This window comes from Electrona antarctica (genome assembly GCF_951216825.1).
Source record: "Electrona antarctica genome assembly, chromosome: 4".
Classification (NCBI taxonomy): Eukaryota; Metazoa; Chordata; class Actinopteri; order Myctophiformes; family Myctophidae; genus Electrona; species Electrona antarctica.
Window position 1 is genome coordinate 17,645,186 of NC_136809.1, and position 25,410 is coordinate 17,670,595.

General features: G+C 41.4%; 1 protein-coding gene across 1 annotated transcript; it reads right to left on the reverse strand.

The window, feature by feature from the left end:
* Positions 1-1,764: 1,764 nt before the first annotated feature.
* Positions 1,765-24,672, reverse strand: LOC306921977 (piggyBac transposable element-derived protein 4-like). Its single transcript, XM_079499324.1, has 10 exons — positions 24,285-24,672; positions 18,081-18,161; positions 15,638-15,736; positions 14,253-14,354; positions 13,364-13,422; positions 12,699-12,834; positions 12,411-12,491; positions 6,640-6,968; positions 6,395-6,518; positions 1,765-3,684 (listed from the first exon to the last, which is right to left on the reverse strand). The coding sequence occupies exons 2-10, from the start codon at positions 18,148-18,150 to the stop codon at positions 2,084-2,086; spliced, it is 2,601 nt and encodes an 866-aa protein (XP_079355450.1). The 5' UTR covers positions 18,151-18,161; positions 24,285-24,672; the 3' UTR covers positions 1,765-2,083.
* Between the last annotated feature and the right edge of the window lie 738 nt (positions 24,673-25,410).

Sequence of the window (25,410 nt, forward strand, 5' to 3'; positions counted from 1 at the left end):
TCGATACACATATGAGTCTCCTCATGCTGAACAATGTCTGTGTTCTGACTTTGGACCTCTGGCCTATAGATCACGCACCATTTTGAATTATATGAAAAATTATATGAGCGAATGAAAATTGCAGTTTTATGAAAATTCTTCTTCTGCCCCTAATACATACATGCAGAGTCACATGTTTATGAAACTACAGTATGGTAGAGGGTCATGCCAAATAGCGCTGAACCCAGTCTTACGCCAATTGGCCAAAGGGAGGAGCTTATAGACATCTTTTGAACAGACAAACTCATGCCAAGTTTGGCCAAAATCCATGGCACTTGTTTCCACATGTGCCTTGACTCATGGGGAACACATCTGTCACTTTGACCAGTAAGCTCCACCCCCAGATTTTCCACCATCTTGAGTAGTTTGAAAAACGCTTACACCTGAATTTTGAGCAATTTGCAGGACATGTTCTACACACAATCTATGGAACATTGTCTAAAATCCCAGTTGAAGAGAAGTTTGTACGTGAAAATTTGTATCGTGAATATAGCTGCAAGCAGCGATAACAGGCACTTTGAACAGGCATAACTCATGCCTCGTCTGTCTTTCTGTCTGTCTGTATGTTTGGGGTATGAACAGCTGCAATACTGCTGGGTGACCTAAAGTGGCACTGTTGAGAAGCCTAAAAATCGAATCACTTGGTCCCATCTTATCACTGCTTGCAGCTATATTCAAGACATTGAAAACATGTTGTACTATGACTAAAATTATGCCAAAAATCTCAAAATAAAGATCTATTAATTTGCCCATTTTAGTTTACCCGTCGCTAAGCTGAAACCTGCATTTTTCAAGACATTGAAAACATTTAGAGTAGGGATGTCCCGATACACATTTTTCGTTTCCGATCCGATCCCGATACCACCATTTTTGTGTTAGAGAATAATATTTAAAAATTTAATTTCTTTTTTAATAATTAAAAAAGAAAAAATATCTTATTTTGTCCATCGACCGGGAATAGAGCGTCGCAGTCCCGCCTCCTACCCTGGACCAGGAAATGAAACCCAATGCATTATTCTCATAGACATTTCTTAAAGTATTTATTTAAAGACGGTTACGCCGCGGACAAAGCCAACTCGAGTCGTGACAACTCATGACAACACAAACAATATTTTGGACCAAACAAATAATTAGAAAGAAGAAAAAAACGGCAGGTTACAACACTTTTTTTGTTGTTTTTCTTCTTTGTAATTATTTGTTTGGTCCAAAATATTGTTTGTGTTGTCATGAGTTGTCACGACTCGAGTTGGCTTTGTCCGCGGCGTAACCGTCTTTAAATAAATACTTTAAGAAATGTCTATGAGAATAATGCATTGGGTTTTATTTCCTGGTCCAGGGTAGGAGGCGGGACTGCGACGCTCTATAGTGTTTTTAGCTATATATCTTGTGTTGTGTTTATAGCAGACTCCTCACTCAAATGTGCACTTGCAGTTTGGGCAACTCGAAAGCAAACTCCACATGCCCCAACATTGTATTTACCTGCCATAGTGTCAACCGCTTACCCCTGTGTCGGATCGGTGGTTAGACTGGCATATTCGCCGATACCGATGACCAAATAAGGGCCGATACGATACTTTTCCGATACTGATACAGTATCGGGACATCTCAAATTTAGAGTAGACAGTATACAGTATACATGTACGTTTGTTTTCACCAGAAATCCCTGTCTGTAGACAGAAAGTTGAATGCATTTTGTGAAGGAAGAAAAGCTCAAGCAGAACTCTCTCAGGCCTTTTATATTTACAGACAAAACACATAGCACAGAAAAACATAAAAGGTCTCCACTTCATACAGAATCATCCTATCAAATGCACTTGTGAATGCAGTTCCGGACATTTCTAAATTCTTACTAATCTTTCGATTAGTTTAAAGTATTTTTCACGTAATAGAAAATGGCATGAATGAAACAGAATATATACAGAAAGAGCAGACCTGAGCATTGAGCACTACTGGCTTTCACATACAAAATTAAAAATTAACAGTCGTATATCACAGTGTGATGTGTGTGTGTCTGTGTCTGTGTGTGAGAGAGTGATGAAACTTTTTAAAAATAGTTCACCTCTGTGTGGTACCTGTGGAAGCATGGCAACTTGCACAATGGCATTTTACAATCTTTACAGTAGTACCGTGACTCTCTGCGGTTATTGTTCTTTGAACAGACCCGGCACCGCTTCGTTGGCGCCACCTTTCCTTTGGGCCCACGGCCAATGGGAACAAGCACATGGCTTGCGATGTCTCCATTCAGCCTGCTCTTGGGGTCTGTTCTTGGTGCCCTGGGATTCTGTGGTTGTATCCGGGGATCCCTGTATGGTGTTGGTGCGCTGGGTGGATTGTCATCACCACTTGCTTCCCCACCCGTCCAGGATGTGATGATCCTTTTCATGAAGGAGAGTAGTTCCTTCTCTCTGCCCTGAGGATTTTTGGCTCTGTAGATCACAAAAGCATTGAAGATACAGATCTCAAACAGGTAGGACACAAACTTATTTGTCCACTTGTGAAACCTGCGCACAAAGGGGTAATAGGCAATTTTCTGGTCAAGCTTATCCACGCCATTCATCGACTTCTTATATGCCACACTGCAGGCAGGCCTCTCTTTCTCCACACTCTCACTGTGGCCTCTCTCCCTCACTTTGACCTTCTCCATGTCAGCCTGGTGGAATGTGGACACCATCCTGATGATCTTTTTGTCCCGCCAAGCCAGAACTATCACTTTGTCATTGTGACGGGCAATGACGTCTCCAACTTCCAGGTCAGCATGTGTCAGCTTATTTATGTCTGGTGGTTCACCCCTATTCTTTCTCAATGGTCCACACACATGGGTCTTCAAATCAAGGAGCTTATCACACATTGCCACACTGTTGTAGAAGTTGTCCATATACAAATTATGCCCATATCCAAGAAGACCACCTAAAAGAGCGACAATTGTGTTTTCTCCACAATAGGGCTTTATGTTGTAACAGTACCCTGTCTCCGAATCACAACAGATGTACGATGTCATGCCATATTTCACAGACTTCTCGGGATTGTTCACTTTGAAGCTCAAGCGCCCACGAAACAGCAGTGCACCCTCATCTATACAAATGTTTTTGTCTGGCTGGTACATTTCCTGGAATTTGTTGACAATGTAGTCCAAGACAGGGCGGATTTTGAACATCTTGTCAGTACCATCACCACGGTTTACAGAGTTATCACTAAAATGAAGGAAACGCCAAATTAGTTCAAACCTGTTTCTACTCATGGTTTGGCCAAAGTAGGGAGTCGCTACAATGTCCTCTGTGGACCAGTACATAGCCAGCATAGGTTTCCAAACAATGCCCGTGAGGAAATGGAGCCCTAGGAACGTTTTGAGTTCTACCCTGTCCACTGGTTTCCAGGATAGAACCCTTGCATGTGGCAAGGCACTCTGACCGACCGCGTCAATGCACTGCTGGGCATACAAGTTGGTCTGGACAACGATGCGATCCAGCAGTTCATCTGTCAGGAACAGCCCAAGGAAGTCGGCAGGATCATCGGACTGAAGATCAGCGGCAGCAGCACGAGGTCCAGGGACTGCAGTGAAAGGGATGTCCTGTGGGTACCAGTCCGCCGTTTCCTTCCAAACAGGATCTGCTGGAAGCTTTGTACCGGGCCTGCCACATCCCGGAACTATAGAAATACATAGAAATATATTATTATATATAATATACAAATTTGTTATTTATGTGATGTGCACATAGTATGTTTTTGTTTCACTGTCTGCTGATGCTGTTGCGCCTAGTACAATTTAAAATGGTGCAAAAAAAATGTAGGCATGTAGGCAATGTAGCTCAATGCAGAGAGACTGTGTAGTGTCTCAGTAAACTATAGGATCATAGAATGCAGAGATACTGTATAGTGCAGCCATGTCAAACATATGCCCTGTGGGCTGGAGATGGTTTAATCCGGCCCATGACTTTTAGAGCATAATATAGCATTCTGAGTTTGTAAAAAAAGTAAGTCTCTAGCTCATTCCTGTGAGGAGTTATGATTTTTTAAAGAATTAACCAAAATGCTCACTCCTAGTGAAAACCTCCCTCGGACATTAATTGTTTTATTGCTTGCTTGATTGAATGGAATGCTAAGGACTATATAGCTGTAGCTAGAGAGCGTCGCAGTCCCGCCCCTTACCATGGACCAGGAAATGATTCTCCGTTCATTTTCCTCATAGACATTTCAGAAAGTATTTATTTAAAGACGTTTACGCCGCGGACAAAGCCAACTCGAGTCGTGACAAATCATGACAACAAACACTATTTTTGGGTCCGAAAAAATAATTAGAAAGAAGAAAAAAACGGCAGGTTACAACACTTTTTTTGTTGTTTTTCTTCTTTGTAATTATTTGTTTGGTCCAAAATATTGTTTGTGTTGTCATGAGTTGTCACGACTCGAGTTGGCTTTGTCCGTGGCGTAACCGTCTTTAAATAAATACTTTTGCAAATGTCTATGGGAAAAATGCATTGGGATTCATTTCCTGGTCCATGGTAGGGGGCGGGACTGCGACGCTCTATAGCAGTGACTGAGACAACGGGAAGAAAAACAAAGCCAAGTAACAGCTGTGTACGTAAACATGCATGAGCATGCATCCCGTCTGCGACTGGTTGCACAGCTGCAGTCCTCATCAAGCCACATTTCGTCCAATGCGGCCCTCACGACTGATGTAGTGTCTCAGTAAACTATAGGATCATATAGAATACAGAGGCAGTGTAATGTCTCAGTAAAATTAGCCCGATCTACAAGATCACAACGCAGCACAACCTATGCAGAGAGTGTAGTGTCTCAATAAACTATAGGATCACATAGAATGCAGAGAGACAGTGTAGTGACGTATGATGTATAAATACTGTATATTCAAAGGTATAAATATATGGGTTATTCTACAAAAAAAATTCATTTTGTGTCCCTCAGAACAAAACAATTTGTAAAACTTGAATAAAAAATATATAATTTAGTTTCGGTTCTTGGTGTGATTTCATAACATAATAACAATAAAGTTGACAAGTTTGACAAATCAATAAATCATGACAATAAACACAATGTTTTGGGCCGATCAAATAATTAGAAAGAAGAAAAAGGCAGGGTACAACACTTCTTACTAATTATTTGATCGGCCAAAAACGTGTTTATTGTCATGATTTGTCACGAGCCGAGTTGGCTTTGTCCGTGTCTTTAAAATCTTTAAATAAATACTTTTTGAAAAGTATATGGGGAAAATGAATGGGGAATTATCTTGCGGGGCTCTCGTTGTCATGAAAGGAGGCGGGACTTCGACGCTCTATTTTTGAAAAATTCGCCCGCATTCAAGGTGTTAAACAGAGCAAATATTTTCAGTTTCACACTTCTTCATAATAAACCTGCCAATTACACACCTGCTTGTTCCTTGGAAGTAGGCACGTCACCACTGTGAGTACGTCGTGACACCCCCACTCTCACAGATGGGTGATTTTATCCCTCCCCCCCACACACACACTTTTGACCACCCGACTAACTGTTTTTCCACTCTCTGTTTCTCCTATATGAAAGCCTATTGGCCCATTTAAGATTGAACGACGACTGTGCCATTTTTGCCTAGCCAAAGCATGCCTACCTGCGAATTTTGGCCGGGAATAGGCTAAAATTAGAACAAAAACATAATAACGCCAAATTCGAAGTGCGGGCATTGTCCCCTCCCCACGCTCATCCCCCCACCTTCAGATACCCTGTGACACCCCTGCTTGGAGGTTTAAAGTGGTTAAGAGTTCAGCTGTAATTCAGTATGGGAAGACACTGAGGGAGAAGAGAACATCAACCCTGTTACTATCCTGTTGTCAACCCTGTTACTGAGAAGTCAAGCCTGTTACTTTTATAACTTGCATTCTAATATAACTTAATAAATTAAAAAGCAAATGTACAATCAATTCATCTCATATGTTAATTAAAAGGACCGGTTATCCACACAATTCTTATTTTGTTTTTCTTAAAAAATAAAAAATAATAAAAAATAAAGGTGCTGTATCAATTGCAAAAATGCAGGTTGTTAAGTAAAACTCATCAATATTTTCACGTGACAAAAAACAAGAGGAATTAATCTTTCATATTGTATGCCATGTTTTTAAAACATTTTCAAAAAGTAATTTAAATGTTGGTAACAGGGTTGACAAAATGCTGATTAAAGTGTGAAAAAAGACAAAACATAAAATAGCCTGAGATGGCACGGCTCACGTTTCTGATAGGTGAGGATCTTACATTGTTATTTTAAACATCAAACACTGAAGATGGAAATGGGCACGTTTTTGTAGAATGAACCACATTCATTTGATTTAATTTAATCTAAAACATGACACAATGTACGTATTCTTACCAGGACGTCTGCTCAAGCCGTCGTCCTCTTCTCTGTTGCATGGCACCCGGTCTTCATCATCACCACCATCTTCATCTGATGAATGGTCAGACTGGGACAGCCGGGAATTGTATGGGCTTTCCACCTGACATGTAAAAACAGCAGCAGAGTATACAGTCAAACACTTGATCTAAAAGGGATATCATATCTATTCATAGCAATAGCAAACAATTCATACATATGACATGAAAAATAAAATTCAATACCTGTTCACGAAGATCAAAACATGGTCGTGGAACTTTTCCGCTATGCTGTGTGCCGGTCCCAACACCCATCTCAGCAGGTCCACTCTCTGGCATGGCGGCCACGGGATCACTCGGTCCCGACGGTATGGGAACACCGTGTTCCTCCTCGTCATCGGAGAGTTCGGCGTCGGTCTCCACCAAAACCTTCTTCTTCAACGCCAAAGCCATAATTTCTTCTAAAGAACTGAAGTCCTCCTCTCGTGTCCTCTTGCAGGAACCAGGTCCACTCGACGGGCAGGGCCCTCCCCCGCGCTTGCCTCCCCTCGTCTTTTCCTTCATTTTCGGCATGGCTGCCGAAAGACGAACAACAAGACGAACAAACAAAAATAAACTATAGGCCTACTAAACTTCTAACTACTACTAATAATACTACTACCTGATCGCAACAACAACACTAACTCTCAAATACAACCCAACTATATTTTTCTCGCAGTCTCAACTCACTACATCAACTTCCCAGCTCACGCTACGGGGAGGGAGGTGGAGAACGGCTCTATTTATGCTGTTGTTTGATCACATGGTTTCCAGTGTGACCTCAATGAACTCAATGACCCAGGTACATTCACATGTTGCGGAAGGCTGTATATTATCATAATCTACTGTAATCAATAAAACATGAGAATCTCGTCACTGGCATTGGCACTAAGGGTTGCCCACCTGCTAAGGCTGGGCGATATGCCAACATTTTCCCATCACCTATGTTATGATATAAGTTGTCCTTGTACAGTACATCAAGTCTGTGTACTTGAACTTGAGATACAGTGTACTTGATATGTATTGTGTACTGCCTGTACTGTAGCATACTTTATAGATAGGCTACGAGACATCTCAGCGTAAGGTCAGCCTTGCTGCATTAGTCATTATCATGTCACGTTTCTATGTGTCTCATATCTTGTTGTCACGTCATTATGATCCAGCACTATATATGTTCCTGTTTGTGTAATAAACTTTGTGAACCTTTAGCGTGATACTGTCTCATGTCGCGTTATTGTTCTCCCGGGCCCACCGCCGCAGTCGCTGTACCAAAGGAATAATTCAACTGGATTATCACTCACCACCCAGCCTGCACACACTAATACCAGTCTGTCAGAACCAGACGAGGGTCCAGTTTAGAAACTACAACAACCTATAATCGTCGATGGACGATATATTCGTGCTATAAAAGGGTGAGAATAGCTTACAGCAGTGGCGTATCTACAATAAGGCAAGGCCAGGTGGCCGCCTGGCCAAATCCATTTGAAAAACACGACTGAGAAAAAAGAGAGAGGACAAACACCAGACCTGAGAACTATTAGTGGGCAGTGGATTGGCCGTTGCGCGCAGCGCGGCCCTCAATCACCCAATGGAATGCAATTGCATGCCTTTCAGCCTTTGTGTCATGTGGTGCTAGGTGTGGGGGTCTGGGTGGACCATCACCTGTAGCCTACTTGTCTGGCAGGTATATCTCTTTGAAAAACTTTAGTGCTTTAGTGCTAATGAAATTCTGGAAACGCCACTGGCTTACAGCGGGTCGCGGGTCTAAAAAAGGCAGATCTACAAGCTCTCGTGTTGCGACGGCGACACGTTGAAAGCGTGTAGATCTGCCTGGTTTTGCAGCGCGTTGAGAGCTTGTAGATGGAGGGGGGGGGGGGGGAGGTTATAATAGTTTTGTTTGTTTTTTTCATTATAGTTTAGTTTTAGTTAGTTTTGACTTTTTTGTCTCCACCAGGCCGAAGGCATGGGGAGAGAGTATGTTTTGCACTCCGTCCGTGTGTGTGTCCGTCCGTCCTTCCTTCCTTCCGTCCGTCTGTTACCAGCTAATCTCCGGCACCGTTGGCCCAATCCATGCCAAACTTTGCACACACACTCTCTGGATGCCAACGACGAACCTCTGCCCCAAATATTCCTCAATGGCCTGTTATAGCGCCACCATGAGGCGGCCGATTTAGGCAAAACACATTTCTGTAGATTACTCGTACACATTTTATCCATACATCACACAATTCGGTATACACTATCTCCATAGTCATGTGATCAACACGGATCTGCACCATTTCCCATCTTCCTTCCTGATTGGCTAAGATTCGTTTCCAAAGCTCACATGATTGGTCCGTTTCGAACAAAATGCCACAAATCACTAACACAGTGTGCAATTTCCGTGAAATTATACACGCACATTTCCACTAGGCTGAGGACGACATGACACAATTTATTTTCCAAACCAGCCTCATGGGCTGTTCCTGTTTTTACCTATAACTGCATCGATCTGTGTACAACTTTGTATGCGCACTCCCTAGAGGCCATGGAAAAACATTTTCCCTGCATCCCTTCACATCTGCCGGTTATCTGCGCCACCATGAGGCCGATTTCTGCAAAACACATTGTTTATATTAGTCGCACAGATTTCATCCAAATCTCATGCAAATCGGTATACATGATCTCTGTAGTCATGTGATCAAGACGAGTCTGTTTGATTTCGTCATATTCTACACTGATTGGCTAAGATTGCCTTCCAAAGTCTTCAGGAGTGGCCCGTTTTGTACAAAATGCTGCACATGTCCTGCTCATCCAGAATTCTATCCTCAGAGATGCTATGAGTGATCTGGCTCTGCATTTCCTCAACAAAATGAAGAAAATTGTTGCAAAAAACAAACAAACATGTTTATATCACTCCTAAACATTTTGCCAAACATCACACACACTCCTATCCTCCTGGTGGAGACCTGTGCCCAGAAGGGCACTTTTTCTAGTTTTCTTCTAATTCAGTTAGTTTTAGTTTTTATTTTGGTGAAATGCTTAGTTTTAGTTTAGTTTTAGTTTTTTTCGTACTTTGGTTTATTTGTCAGGTATAGGATAAAAAAAGATCAGAGTAAGTATTGTGTAATAAAACCTAACAAAATATACCATTTCAAAATATATACTCAGCAACAAAAGTTCAGAAATGTAACTTTAGTCCTTTATTTCTCTACTTTGATAAAATCAATTGGTTTATGTTTTATATCATTTTAATCGTTGAACGTTGTCACCTGTACATACAACGAGGTATAGTCTGTATAGATTGTAAGGATCGGGCATTCGCGGAATGAGCAACACAGCTAAGCGGGTGGGTAGTGCCCCAAAAAATGTGCCAAAATTGCAAATGGTATACCAACCCTTGTTTTTAGTTGCTTAGTGGATTGGATGATTGCACTCTCCCACAGTAATAAGGAAAAAACAACACTTGGTTCTGTTGGTCGCACGTACAGCACGTACAGCCCGTACAGCCCGTACAGCACGCCTAAGCTGATCCCACAAGTGTTCAATTGGGTTGAGGTCTGGACTCACGGCAGGCCATTCCATCCTCTCCACTCCTACATTTTGGAGGTACTCTGTGATCCTGGCTCTGTGGGGGCGAGCGTTGTCATCCTGGAGGATGGCGTTCTTCAGATTCTGAAGATATGGGATCGCCACTGGCTCCAGAATCTCACTGCATTGAGATTGCCTTTAATGAAGACAAGTTCTGTCTTGCCCGTGAGAGAGATACTGTTCCATACCAAACCAAGCTGTTGTGGCAAGGGTGGATACCAACCACTTGCCATTTTGGCAAATGTTTTGGGGGCACTACCCACACATCTAGCTGTGTTGCTCATTCCACGAATGCCCGATCCTTATACAATAGGCCTATACCCTTCCGACGTGCTCCGCGTTTTTTACGATCATCCTTTTCCACAAGGCACTTCCTTGCGTCTCTCTCCAAGTAACATGCAGTCAGTTTCAGGCAGTGCAGAATGTAAACAAGCAACGTAAAACGTGGCTACATGCTGCCCTACGGTGCTGAAAACTGCCGTAAAAAAAAAATTAGGAAAAATTAATCTAATGAATTTAAAAGGTTAATATTATAAATATCCGAAAGGCATATACATATTGATTAAAACTAAGGGTATTTTGTCTATAATTTCAGTTAGTTTTAGTTAGTTTTGTGAACACACAATACAGTTATAGTTTAGTTATCGTTTTTTTAATTTATTTTTAGTTTTTATTAGTTTCAGTTAACTACAATGTTTTTTTAATTCTAGTTTTCGTTTTTTAGTTAGTTTAAGTTAACTATTATAACCGTCATGGGACACATCTTGCCTTCCCAAAATATAATTCCTGGAAATGCCACTGGTTTACAGCGGGTCGCGAGTCGAAAAAAAAGGCAGATCTACAAGCTCTCAATGCGTTGCGAGCTTGTAGATCTGTCTGTTTTTGCAGCGCCGTTCGCAACGCGTTGAGAGCTTGTACTTTGTCGTTGTCAATAACAAAATAACCTAGATTACAGGCAAAATTAAGTGAAGTTGAATCAGTGCGTTGAATCAGCAGCAACAAGCTAAGCTAACACCTGGTGTTAGTCACCTGGTACTCTACACAGAGTAAAAGTGAAACGCCAGTCAGCACCATCTTCATAATAGATAAATACACAAACAGACAGAACTGAACTATTATTTTTATTATTATAAAAAAATATCAATATATATATATATATATATATATTTTTTTCCATGGAGCCCGAGGCCCAGCCCGGCCCTAAAACGTCGGGTCAGGTCGGGCCTGGTCGGGTTCGGGCAGAGTTTGAGAACTCTAGTACAGTATCCTCGGTCCCAGCCTTACAACTTCCCCGATGCTGCTGCTGGGGCAATGGAGCATACCATTGTAACGGGAGGAGGGGGTTTCCACCCAGCCGCTGTTACGAGTTTGCTGGCCCAAATTGATTTGCATTTTGCTCACACTTACATTATTTCGCTGTACAGGTTTAATTGGGCTGAAATTTATTTTGCAAAAGAAAAACATTGCAGAGAAAATCGCATAATAATCGCCGATATATTCGTACCCAAAAGGGTCACCCAACCCTTTCGGGCAGGTGGAGTTTGCTTTCAGGTTGCCCGACCCGGCAAGTAGTGGAATGTAAAATAAGAGCACTGCCTATAATGTGCTGTTTTCCCTGTTGCACTTACAAATATAAAATAACAAGTGTGAACCCATAGTCATACAGAATTCATAGCTATGTAGGTATTTGGCATAAAAAAAATAAGTATGAATTTTTTTATCGCAAGTAAAAGTGTTAAATTGAACAGTAATTCAAATTTTACCTATCATTTTATAATGGGTCATTTACTTTTCAGGCAAGTGGACATGACATTTAGGCAAGTAGACCTGTACTTGCAGCAGAGATTAAAATAGGGTGCATTTTGCATCCCAAAACACAGTTTATAGTTAAGGGACGCAATAAAACAACGACCTCTGCATCCACGATGCACTACCGTACTACTGTAATGTTTTTTATTCTAGTTAATTTTGCTAGCTTTAGTTATAATAATCATTTCTTCTTCTGTTTTATACATGAATATAACCACATTATAACCATATAAAATGAAATGGGAGTTAAATGCTGCAATTTGTAAAAAATGGCAAAATATGACTCCTAACGTCGTTGAAGTGGGACTCGTAAAATGTCTCATCTAAAAGACCATCCCTGCATCCCGGGACTCATTACATTGAAAACCTATTTACAATAGAAAATTATAACAATCCTTAAAACACCAAAAGGGGTTCCTGTCCTGAATGGGATAATGTTTCTGCAGCCATGCGTCATGATGCGCCCACCCTAACACAAAGTATGTCCACCAATTATACCTCCACCTGTTGAAGCACAATACTTTCACTGCCAATAGTGCAGCTAGCAACTGTTGAATGTGACAATGAACACCTTGAAGCTGGAAAAGAGAGAGACTTACTGAGACCTGGCTGGTCTTCAGGTTCCTCCTGTTTCATTGATACGGGTCTGGCTGGGTCTGGAGAGTTCATCTGCACACAGTCTGGAATTAAATAATTAAAATGCTAGAGGAGTTTAGGATGAATTAAGAATAGAAAGAAACTCCTTATTTTAAACTTCAACAACAACAGACAATAAGGCAGGAGTATGTTTTTTCGTCATCAAATACACCACATGCATAGATACAGTATAAATATATTCATTTTATTTCATTTAATCTAAAACACATAACAAATGTACATATTCTTACGAGGACGTCTGCTCCAGGCGTCGTCCTCTACTCTGTTGCATGGCACCCAGTCGTTATTATCACCACCACCACCACCACCATCTTCATCTGACGAATGGTCAGATTGGGACGGACGGGAATTGCAGGGGCTCTCCGCCTGAAATGTAAAAACAGCAGCAGAGTACAGTCAAACACTCGGTCTAAAAGGGATAGCATATCGAATCATAGCAATAGCAAACAATTCATAGACATGAAAAATAACAAAATTCAATCTACAAGCTTGCATCGCGTCACAACCTATATGATCTCATAGAATGCAGAGAGACAGTGTAGTGTCCTGTAAGTCCTGACGTCACTCACTCATCCCCTGATCCCGATTCCACGACAGTCATATTTGATACAGTCCGTTTCTGGAATGATGTGTTTATTTTTCAAACACAGTTCTCATATGAGGCGATCTAAAATCCCCCTATGGGGATTATAATACACATTTTAAAAACCCGTGGACTTAGCGCCCTTTAGCGATATTGACGTCAGACTTCGGTTCACATAAAATGCAGAGAGACAGTGTAGTGTCTCAGTAAACTATACGATCACATAGAATGCAGAGAGACAGTGTAGTGTCTCATTAAACAGTGTCATAGACATGTCATAGACATGACATGAACAATTACAAAATTCAATACCTGTTCACGAAGATCAAAACGAGGACGTCGAACTCTGTTGCTACGGCGTGTGCCCGTCCCTGGATCGGGAATCAAACACTTTGTTTTTAATGTTTCTGCAGCCATGCATCCTGATGCGCCCACCCTAACACAAAGTACGTCCCCCACCCATAGGGCCGATTCACACTGCTATTTTAGAGCCGAAACAAAGTGGCTCTGGAAAGGTCCTAGGGACAAAAATTTGTTAGGCTCTATAAAAGTCAGTTCATACGCGCGTGTGCGTGTGTGTGTGTGTATGTGTGTGAGAAACGTGGCTTGTTAAAAGAATGCTGTCGCGATGCAGATTCTTGTGTTTAGTTTCTTATTTGTGTAGCCTGGTGTTGGTTTGTAATTATTTTATGTTTTATTGTTGAGAGTGTGAGAGGAGAGGAGAGGAGAGGAGACAACACTGCAGCCAGACCGCACAGCCAGCAAAAGGCAGCTATACTTCAGCTGGGCGGAATGAATGAGGAAATACGACGTAGTGACGAAATGATTGCGGCTCATCAGACATTCTCAGTGGCACCGAAGCGCTGACTGTAGGACGGTTCCCGCCCTCCGAACCTCGAATTACGTCACGTTGTAGAGTCTCTACAGAACCGAACAGAGTTTAATTCAGCTGTAAAATATGAGTATGAATCGGCCCTTACACCAATTATACCCCCACCTGACCCTATGCATATCGATTGATTGAATACTTTGTTAGTCAAAAACATTTAAATAACATGGAGGTACCGTAAAACATTTAGGCCAAAAGGATAACACAAAAAGTCCTAGGGACTTGTTTCCATTGTGGTCCTATAATAACCGGCTATAATCATTGTCATGACATTATTTGCCTGGAGTATTATTGTTCAGTGAAAATGTGTACCGAGTTGTAGGTGGTCTTCCGGTTCCTCCTGTTTAATAGAAATGTCCATGGCTGAGTCTGAAGAGTTCGTCTTCACCTGCAGTCTGGACTCCACACAATGGTCTGAAATTGAAACGTTAATAGGACAAGGGACAAAGGGACATTTCACAGATGGAAGAAACTGCAGTCACTCAATATTAATAACAGTAGCACAATTTGAAATCTGCACCCTATAGCCAGAAACATAATGAAGTCTGTGTTTTTGGTTTGGCTGGATTGCTGAATTCCTACATGACCATAATGCTTTGGTGTGCTGCCCCTCCTTGTGGAGAGGGGGAGGCTGCATGGAGGTGTGACTTGTAGACCAGAAAGGACCACGTTTTCATGACAAAAAAACATGACATTACACATAAAAACCCCAGGAAAGTGTTTGACGCCCAGGGGTCCTTGAGGGAGTTCCATGGGGTCCCCACCTAAATGAAACTATGATCCAAACTATCAACCAAATGGACCCTTATGGGTCTGTAACTCTGAGAGTGTACAAATAGTAACGGGTCCATCTGGTTCCATTTGTACACTCTCAGAGTTAAACTAACATTGATTTTACCATATAATGTGGGGGTCCCAGAGATAGAAATGCCATCAAATGGGGGTCCGTAGCCTAATGCATGTCAAACTGAGGTGGTCCTTTAATTTAACGGTTTGAGAATCACTGCTAGAGCCGTCAAAATCTTCTCTCACAGGGGTCACTGGCATATCTTTTCAAATGGGGGTCCGCAAGCTAATTAGTGTCAATTTGGGGGTCCTTGACATGAAGAAGATTTGCAGACGCCTAAGCCTAACTCTCCAACATATGAACCTTGCTTGCAAAGATAACAAGATTGATATGTTAGGATAGACATCTCGCTTAATATTTAAGATAGCAAAATACATCAACAAGGCTGAAACTACAATTTATGTTCATAAGTACGGATCCTCGCTCACAAAAATCCCAAACTCAATCTCAGTTAGACTGTGAGATGTTCAGTTCAGATGTAACAAGAATGGTAAAAGCAATTAATTTCTTTTGAAACATTTTAGTTTCAAGAAGTCAGATGAGGAACACAACAAGAAATACTGTTCAAGATTTATGACGCCCTGAGGGTGAGAAGCGACCTCGCCTTAAAGGGCGAGGTCGCATTGAAACAACAGAGCTTCTTAATACAACACAGTTGAGAAGCAGGAGTTAAACTATTAATCTGGTGTCAGTGAGGTCAGAGTTGTCATGTTACCTTTATATCACATTGAATTAATTGTGTCTTGTTCCACACTGTTGAAGCACAATTATTTCACTGCCAATTGTGCAGCTGTAGCAACTCTTTTATGTGACAATAAACACCTTGAAGTTGGAAAAGAGAGAGACTTACTGAGACCTGGCTGGTCTTCAGTTTCCTCCTGTTTCACTGAAACGGGTCTGGCTGGGTCTGGAGAGTTCATCTGAGCCTGCTGTCTGGACTCCACACAGTCTGGAAAGAAACAATTAAAATCCTAGGCGTTTAGGATAAATTAAGAACAAAAATAAACTCCTTATTTTAAACTACAAAAATAACAGACAATAAGGAAGGAGTAACTATTTGTTTTTTACTTTTTTCACGTCAAGCTGCCCAACATCTTAAGTTAACCCATTTAGACCCGAGGACGATTCTACAAATGTCTTCTAAATCCTGAAAGTTTTCTGAAAAACCTATGTTTCTATGTCAGTGGTTCTTAAAGTTTTCCATGTCAAGGACCCCCAGAATTATCTGTAAATGGCCGTGGACCCCCATCTGAAAATATGTTGTTCCAGGGACCCCCCAGAAGCAAAGATTTGAGTTAAAAACGCAAAGAATATATGCAAAGATTTGCGCCACATTTTCATGATTTTTCAAAAATAGCAGACCTACAAGCTCGTAGCGCAGCACTCGGTGCCGCGCTATGAGCTTGTAGATCACAAACACAAAAGTAGACTTAAAATAATCAGACAAACTTTAAAGCGTTAAGTAGCGACGTCTTGGAAAGTACCGACATCTTGGAAAGTGTGGTGACCCGGGGTTACTTAGGTGCGTCTTCTCTTGAATCTAGGGGGACGCGTTCTAGCGTGCACCCTACCATACCTGCATTTTGATACCACGGCATGGTACTGCGTTCTACGAGCATGACACCACTGATTGCAGGACTGAATTTATCAAAATTTCCATTGGGCAGCACAAACGTCATCACAAATTAGTCCCTCCCCAACCAGTCCAATGGGCATGTTAGCAACGGTTACTAAGAGAGGACACTTGGCAAGCGTTCCTTCTCACCCATTGAGATGCACATTAAATGGCGGTATATAAATAATCGATCATTTCAGTAGCAAGAGATTCAAAATGTCTTCTAAATCTAGTCAACCAGGCCTGCAGTAGGCTATGCACTGGACAAATGTGCATGACATTAGTTCAATAAACTAGACATACAACAAAAGATGTTTTGATAAATTCAGTCCTGCAATCATTCAGGGCCCCTCGCCCTGACAGAATGTCGTCGCTCGTGGAAAAGTGGAGATATTTTACTAAACACACGTTTTCTGCCAGAACTTTCAAATGGATATGAAACTAGCCCATTGATGCCTGAGGCCGAATCTGGGAATGCCTTCTAGGGCCTGACCTAAGGTTTCTAAAAACCTTCAAATTCTGATTAATTATTTTTTAAATAGTTATGTTGCTACATGTATAGCAATAGCTGATGAGACGCAGAGAGCGCGCCGGCATCAAGGGTAGAACAACGTATACGTTGCATCAGGCATCAATGGGCTAGAGGAAAATATCCGACTCCAAGTCTTAGGAAATAATGATTGGGTGAGTACACATGCTGTGCGGAGCAGATTTATGTTGCTAGGGCTAGCCCCTATGATGACCACGGATATGCTCTAAAAGTGTGAAAAACATATTGTTGAGGGGCACTAGCCAGCTTTGAGGGATTGTGTAAACACAAACATTGTCTTAACCCATTTAGACTTGAGGACGATTCTGAGGATAATGTCTTCTAAATCAGTTTTCTGAAAACCCCATGTTTCTGTCAGTGGTGCTTAAACTTGTTTATGTGAAGGAGCCCCACAATTATCTGTATTTGGCCGCCGACCCCCATCTGAAAATATGTTGTTCCCCCAGAAGCAAAGATTTGAGTTAAAAAAACGTGCACTCTGAAAGAACGAAAATACATTGCATGGATGCAACTGGGACGTATCCTCAGTGATGTATCCCAAGGTCATCGGGGTTTCGGATCTCGCGAACATCATACCCCTCACTCGGGTGACCCAGCCAGTAGCTACCCTCGATCAGACCCACTAGGGAAAGACCAGGGCCACACAATCTGTTGGAACCACTCCGGAACTACTGTGCCGGGACTGAGAGGTACAATTCTGGCATGTAAAGAATATATATTCAAATATTTGCGCCACATTTTCACGATTTAAAAAAAATAGCAGACCTCGATCTACTATTTTTCAATAGCTAAAGTATAACAATCTTTAAAACACCAAAAGAATGGGTTAACGCAAACATTGAATGCCATTGGCAATGAATGGCCAGCTTTGACTGTTTGTGTAAACGCAAACATTGTGTAAACACAAACATTGAAGATGAAAGTGAGGACACAAATTGTACGTGACTGGCCGGAATGAGATGATTTATGATGTATGATAATAAGAGTGCCCTTCAATTCACACAGGTGTGATTTTTAATTCCACTAAAGATTGAATACCCCCAGCAGCTCTTGTACTCTTGTAAATGTTCAATAGTGCATCTAGCAACTGTTGTGAACACCTTGAAGCTGGAAAAGAGAGATACTTACTGAGGTCTAGCTTGTCTTCAGGTTCCTTCTGTTTCATTGATACGGGTCTGGCTGGGTCTGGAGAGTTCATCTCCACACAGTCTGGAATGAAACAATTACAATCCCAGAGGAGTTTAGGATGAATAATATGGGAATGTCATGATAACCAGTGTGGTTGCCGCAACGCAAGTCTCACTTGCAAATGGATCTCCATATGTGGAGCTAGCCGCAAATTTGCAACTCTAGATTTTTTTTATAATGGGATGAATCTAGAGTTGTAATACTCTCCATTGACTCCCCACTCATCCAATTTGCGTTTGCGATCTGTATTAAACGACGTTAACACCAACATTGCAGCTCTAGGCCAAGCTTGAATTATCCTCTTTCAATCTGCCGAGCTTTTGTTTTTTGCCGGCAGATTGAAAGAGGATAATTCAAGCTTGGCCTAGAGCTGCAATGTTGCTGAGATTAACGTTGTTTAATACAAGCAGATCGCAAATTGGATAAGTGGGGAGTCAATGGGAGGCTATTGCCACTTTAGATTCATCCCATTATAAAAAGATCTAGAGATCTAGCAAATTGCGGCTAATGTGGAGCTGACTGATTTATTAATATTTATTAACAGTTTGCAGAATTACAGTACATTTCAAGCACAAACTCAATACAAACTGTGAGTGGACGACCCAATTAAGCATTACACTTGTTTACAAGAGGGTCCACCTTGTTCAATTCATCAAAACATTTAGAGACGTACAAATAGACACTTCTATATAGTCAAAGAACAGAACAGGAATTCATCATAAGGGAGGTAAAAAGGGAAAAAAACATATACAGTGAGGGGAAAAGGGTGTGGGCGGTGGGGGGTTCAGATTTTACGGAGGCCAGTTTCGAATTGCAGCCGTCCGTAGGTGCCCTTTGAGAGCGGTTTTGAAGGAGTCAAGGGATTCGCATGTCTTAATGAATGTTGGTAGGGCGTTCCACATTTTGGTGGCATAGGAGCGAAAATAATTTAGTCCCTTGTTTGTGCCGAATCTGGGTTGTACATGGTTCGTTGCACTTCCTCTGGTGTTGAGGGTGTGGACTTCGTTAACATTAACCCATTCTGGGCGGGAACCCCTTTTGGTGTTAGCATTATGTTATGCTTTAGCTATTGAAAAATAGCAGATCTACAAGCTCATAGCGCGCTACGAGCTTGTAGGTCTGCTATTTTTGAAAAATTGAAGAACGACTGACATTTTTAGAATCTGATCTCAGGTCAGAATCAGAATGGGTTAAGGAAGTATCTAGACAGGTACATGGCTATCTTGGTGGTGTATCGAATCTTGTGGACCAGACCCATTGCAAGATGCTGTACTCTGTCGTCGACCCTAAGCCATTCCAGCCTATTCCAGCCTGTCAAAGTGGGCATCATCACTTGGATTTCCATATATGAAGATCACAACATATGGAGCTGGAGAGGCAACTCTACATCTGACCTCACTGACACCAGATTAATACTGCTTCTCAAATGTGTCGTATTAAGAAGCTCTGTTGTTTCAGCGCGAGGTGCACTTCTCGCCCTCAGGGCGTCTTACTGGCGTATATACACTATAATTCCCCATAGGTTTGGGGGAGTGTGAATCACACTGGCCTCAGTTACATGCACAACATTTATTCAGAATGAATTAATTAATTCCGAACAGAGATTCATACCCAACTGTTTACATGGAATCTGTAACTTACATGGAGAGCTAAAGTATTCCTATTCCTCAATTGTTTACATGACCAAAGCATTCATTCGGAATATAACTTTGGACTATAGAGATGGCCAACCCATAACCGTTATCCCTTAATGAATAACCGAAAAACACTATCTATCTGATAAAATAAAAATATATTTTGAAGCGCAAGTCCCTGCAACCACATGCAACGTCCTCCACCCAAAACAACCCAGAACTAAAAAACACAGCTGGCACTGTAATTCGCTGATGGGTTTGTAAATAGCGCATTTTATTATGGGGAAAAAAACCTACTGGTGCATTTGTATTTTTCTAATGGGTAAAATAGCGCATTTCTGCGCACATAAAATGTCTCCAAATGGCCATCCCTGCTTGGACATGGGCATAAAGCACTATAGTCTACTATAAGGGCAGACATGTGTAAAATAATACATGTATTCCAAAATCCCAGTAGCATTCGGAATAAAGTGTTTATATGGTGATCAGATTCAACGCTATATACCACCCCTCCAGAACGGAATGAAAATTCATTCAGAATGGGATATTCTATTCCAATTGAGGTGTTTACATGAGCATTTTTGAGTGGTGGAACAGCAATGTCCGTTAACCTATGTGTGTGGCTATGAGTACCAATAGGAGCAAAAGTGGCGCTGTTGTGCCAGAAACAGAGAGAGATAGTGTTGCACTGTTGCCTAGAGCTAATTACAGAGAGAGAGAGAGAGAGAGGCAGGGGGAGAGGGGAGTTGCACCACTCAGTTCACACAGGTGTGATTTTATTCTGATGACTGGAATGAATCCATTCATTCAGAATGAATTTATGCGTGTAAATGGGGCCACTGAGTGACAGAATCGGTCTGGTGTCTCTACTTATTAAGCCCTAGCTGGCTCAAGTGTGTGTGATAAAAGACCAAAACATAAACTATCATAGGCATACATGGTCACCAGAGATTTCGACCCAGGACTATTCGACCAACCGCAAATTCGAGTCCGTTCGACCCGTTTTTACCGGGTCGAATTATCTTTACTTTACTTTACTTTATTTGTTTATTTAGACAGGACAGAGCATATTAATGAACGTCACATGAACGTAAATACACCGGGATTAGCAAAGATGCTAATTTTCATCCGCAGTCCTCACACAAAACATAAAAACAGAAAACAGACAAACGGTGTAACCCCTAGAGGGTAGTAGAGTACAAGGTGACGGTGCTGTTGTAAGCATGCTCCCCCAGTTGCATACTTTTTTAAGAAGGTTTTTTTGTAAACCTTCTTTTCTAAATGAAATAATAATGTATGCCTTATTGTAATGTTGTCTGTTTTGTCCTTCTCTCCTCTAAAATCATTTGAAAAGTAGCAGATCTACAGTAGTCCCCATCATTAAACACAACACAAGAGGTGAAATGAATTAACGTAACTGTTATTTTATTTGACAAAACAGGGCAGTGTAAAACAATTTCAAGTCAAAAATAGTAGTATATACAAAAACAATTGAAATAAAATGTATATTACAAAAAGGCTGAGTCTGATTGAATGTGCACTATTTCAGTCATAGAAAAACAAGTTATCAAAAATAGTTATATACAAAAAAAATGGGGGAATAAAAAAGAGAAAGGAGACCAGGCTCTGTCCGCTCTTGCCAGTCCGACCCCGTGTGGCATCGTGTTCACCTCGTTCATTGCATAGGCATCCCATAGTTTTCAAGTCAAAAATAGTAGTATATACAAAAAAATGTGAAATAAAATGTATATTACAAAAAGGCTGAGTCTGATTGAATGTGCACTATTTCAGTCATAGAAAAACAAGTTATCAAAAATAGTTATATACAAAAAAAATGGGGGAATAAAAAAGAGAAAGGAGACCAGGCTAGACCTCGCTGTCCGCTCTTGCCAGTCCGACCCCGTGTGGCATCGTGTTCACCTCAGCAACAGCTGCCAGCAGCTGGGTGATGTCCAACTCGTTCATTGCATAGGCATCCCATAGTTTCACCAGTTTGCCCTCTGTGTCCTTAGTTTTCTTTCGCTGGTAGCGTGCCACCATATCCATTGTGACGAGACGTTGTAGGTGTGAGATTGTGCCAGCTTCTTTGTACAGCAACGACACAAGCAGGTACAGATTCAAGCTTGGCCGCTGTGCTGCGTTGTTGAGTCTGTAGTGCCATCCCATTGCCATGCCATTCTTTTTTGATGAATTCCTGTTCTGTCTATAGAAGTGTCTATTTGTACGTCTCTAAATGTTTTGATGATTTGAACATGGTGGACCCTGTTGGAAACAAGTGTAATGCTTAATTGGGTCGTCCACTCACAGTTAACAGCCTTTGTATTGAGTTTGTGCTTGAAATGTACTGTAATTCTGCAAACTGTTAATAAATTCTTCAATCAATCAATCAATCAATCAATCCCTCCAGGTGGTTGTTGGTTCTGATGGCTTGTCGGTAAACGCACCACTGCTGTGGTTTCCACTGGCCATTCATCCAGGTGTCACGGATGTAGTCCACAAGAGGTTCTAGCCGTTCTGTCGACGTCGATGTGTGGCGATTGAATGCATGGATTAACCACTCAACCACAATAAAGGTAGTGTAGCAAAAAACGTCATATCTGCTATGGGGATGATGATGGTGGCTGCTAGCCTTAGGAATGTGATCGTTGATGGCCTGTGTGTGTGTGTGTGTGTGTGTGTGTGTGTGTGTGTGTGTGTGTGTGTGTGTGTGTGTGTGTGTGTGTGTGTGTGAGAGAGAGAGAAGTAGCAGTTGGGAGACGTAGCACGCTACGCAAATGCATTGGTTTTGCTGGAACACTAAAAGTAAAAGTGTTTAAATAATGTCCATATCAATCCTGAACTGTCAACTCAACATTCGGTAATGGGATGGGATTATATTTGCCTGTTTTGTGAGCAGCAGGAAAGAAGAGTTTCCCTGCATGAGTAGGCAGTTTTTAGAAATATTACCTTTGGTACATTTTGATGCCTTACTCTTTGTGTGTGTGTGTGTGTGTGTGTGTGTGTGTGTGTGTGTGTGTGTGTGTGTGTGTGTGTGAGAGAGAGAGAGAGAGAGAGAGAGAAAGAGACAGTGAGTGTGTGTGAGAGAGAGAGAGTGAGTGTGTGTGTGTGTGTGTGTATGTATGTCTATGTATGTATTACGGTACAGGCCAAAAGTTTGGACACAACCCTGGCAAACACCATCTGATTCAATGTGTTTCCTCCATTTTCATGACTACAATAATCAGGCTTTCATGGTCATTTCATATCTATCCTATCTCTGCTTAGGAGAGGCAACAAGCAGAAGAGATGTTTTGGGCCAAGAAACAAGGAATGGAAATTAGAACTGTATAAAAAGCTGCCTGATGTCTGATTTTTGGTTCTAAACACCATTTTCATTTTGGAGGCGGAGGTGGGGCACTGTTTTAGTTTATTTGATCAACTCACAGTACAAGCACACATTTATACAATCTTACATCCATCAGTGTTTGAGGTGATCAAAAGGAAATAGGCAGAAGCTAAAAGCTTATGATAGCCTATCCTCCTTAAACATGATTAAGGACACGGTCATATGCTGTGTACATATTCACCTTGTAAACAAAATGTAAGTAAGATGAAATATGCAATATAAATGAAATCCCAATTATAATATTCGCATCTCATATATGATGCCTAATTCTCCATATTCAAGATTTAAGATGGGGAACATATACAGTTGGAGGGGGGTACAGCATTGTGTAAACAGAGCTATGTTACATTGTGTCGTTCTATATGGGAGAATAAAATGAGTGCAAGAATAATTGTCAGACAACACAGAGCTGCTGCTAATGTGTAGACTGAACGTCACTTTATGACTGAATGACAAAATATAGTGTATTCAAATCACAGCATACAATCAATAAAGGCATTACCATTATAGCTATAACTTTTCTTATATATCATACTTTTATACTTCATGTGATTATTCACAAAACCCCACTAGAAAAAAACGTCATACTCTGCTATGGGGATGAGGATGGTGGCTGCTAGCCTTAGGAATGTGATCGTTGATCACCTCCATTAGCCTCCATTAGCTTTGTAATTGTTTGGTAAATAAAAACACCAACACAATAATTGTTTGGTAAATCAATGTACATATTATTATTATTATGTCTCTGTCTCTCTCTCTCTATATATGTCTCTCTCTGTCTCTCTCTCTCGCGGTCCGGGTCGAAAAGTCAGGTCCAAGCGGGTCGAGAGCGGGTCGAATGGTCCGGGTCGAATAGTCCTGGGTCGAAATCTCTGGTGACCGGCATACATAGTAGGCTATTTATAATGATAAATTAGACTTTGTTTATTAGGTTTATAAGGCCATAATTGGGCTTGTTTTTCGAGGGGGGATTTGTCTTATTTCTCTCGCAAGAGCTAGTTGGCTTGTTTTTGGAGATGGGGTTGGCTCATGAGAGTTGATAACACTGGTAGGTGCATGTGCTTGCTTGTTGTGGACCAAAACCTCAACGGCCACTTCACTCCTGGATGAGTAAAAACGTGGTACCTTAGTTAACGCTCCTGGACGTCCCTCAGTACTCCAACCGTCACAGGTGCAGGTTTAGCAGCAGGTTACACTTTATAGAACACGTATGTTCACTTGAAATGGACGGACTATAGACTAAGCTAAAGCTATATACCTTAGCATTAGCATTATTAGCCCGCGAAACAGTCTTTGAACTCCGTGTGGAAATTCCTCCTGTTTTCACAACTTTACAGACGGTCGTACTCGTACAACGACAATATCAGACACAATACGTTATGTTTGTAATGTACACTGACTGCAGTATATACATATATAACACAAACTTCACGTTCACTCTCTGCTGCTTGCTTGTTTGGCTGTCGTTCACCACGGACGTTGTGGGAACTGAACGGTCTGGGAATTATGTGGGCCATGCGTGAGGATTTGGGGAATGGGATGTGTTTTTGTGTGTGTGTTGTTTTCAACCCGGATGAGAGAGAGGGGAGGAGTGCTCTGGCATGTGTAGAAGGTGTAAACGTCAGCAGGCGTATTGCTGCCCCCCACTGTTGGTCTCGGGTACTGTCCATATTGCTATATATATGACAGTATTTACATAAATTCATACTGTAGTGTAGGCTCAGGCTGATGTACTTGTAAATACCATAGGAATTATTTGCCTTCAAAGATAATAGACTGGACATGTCCCTTTGGATCTTGTAGCCAGTCATTCAGTATCAGGTTTGTGTCCTGTCCCCTGTTGTACGGGCCTTTCCTTTTTGATGAATTGAACATGGTGGACCCTCTTGTAAACAAGTGTAATGCTTAATTGGGTCGTCCACTCACAGTTAACAGCCTTTGTATTGAGTTGAAATGTACTGTAATTCTGCAAACTGTTAATAAATATTTCAATCAATCAATCAATTTCACCTCCAGCACCCCTTTATAGCTATCACAGGACACACCTATTTTATTTTTTTTACAAAATTAATGTGAAAACCATACTCTCTCCACACTGAGATTTGAATGACCTCTGACATCCTGAGAAACATACAGCTGTCTTGAGGTTTTGTCATGTGGAGCTGCAAACTAAGTCCTTGGGCATGGGTGTAGGTCTGGATGGCATGCTGCTCATTCTTTCTTCCTCAATGCAGATATACATTGCGGAGCT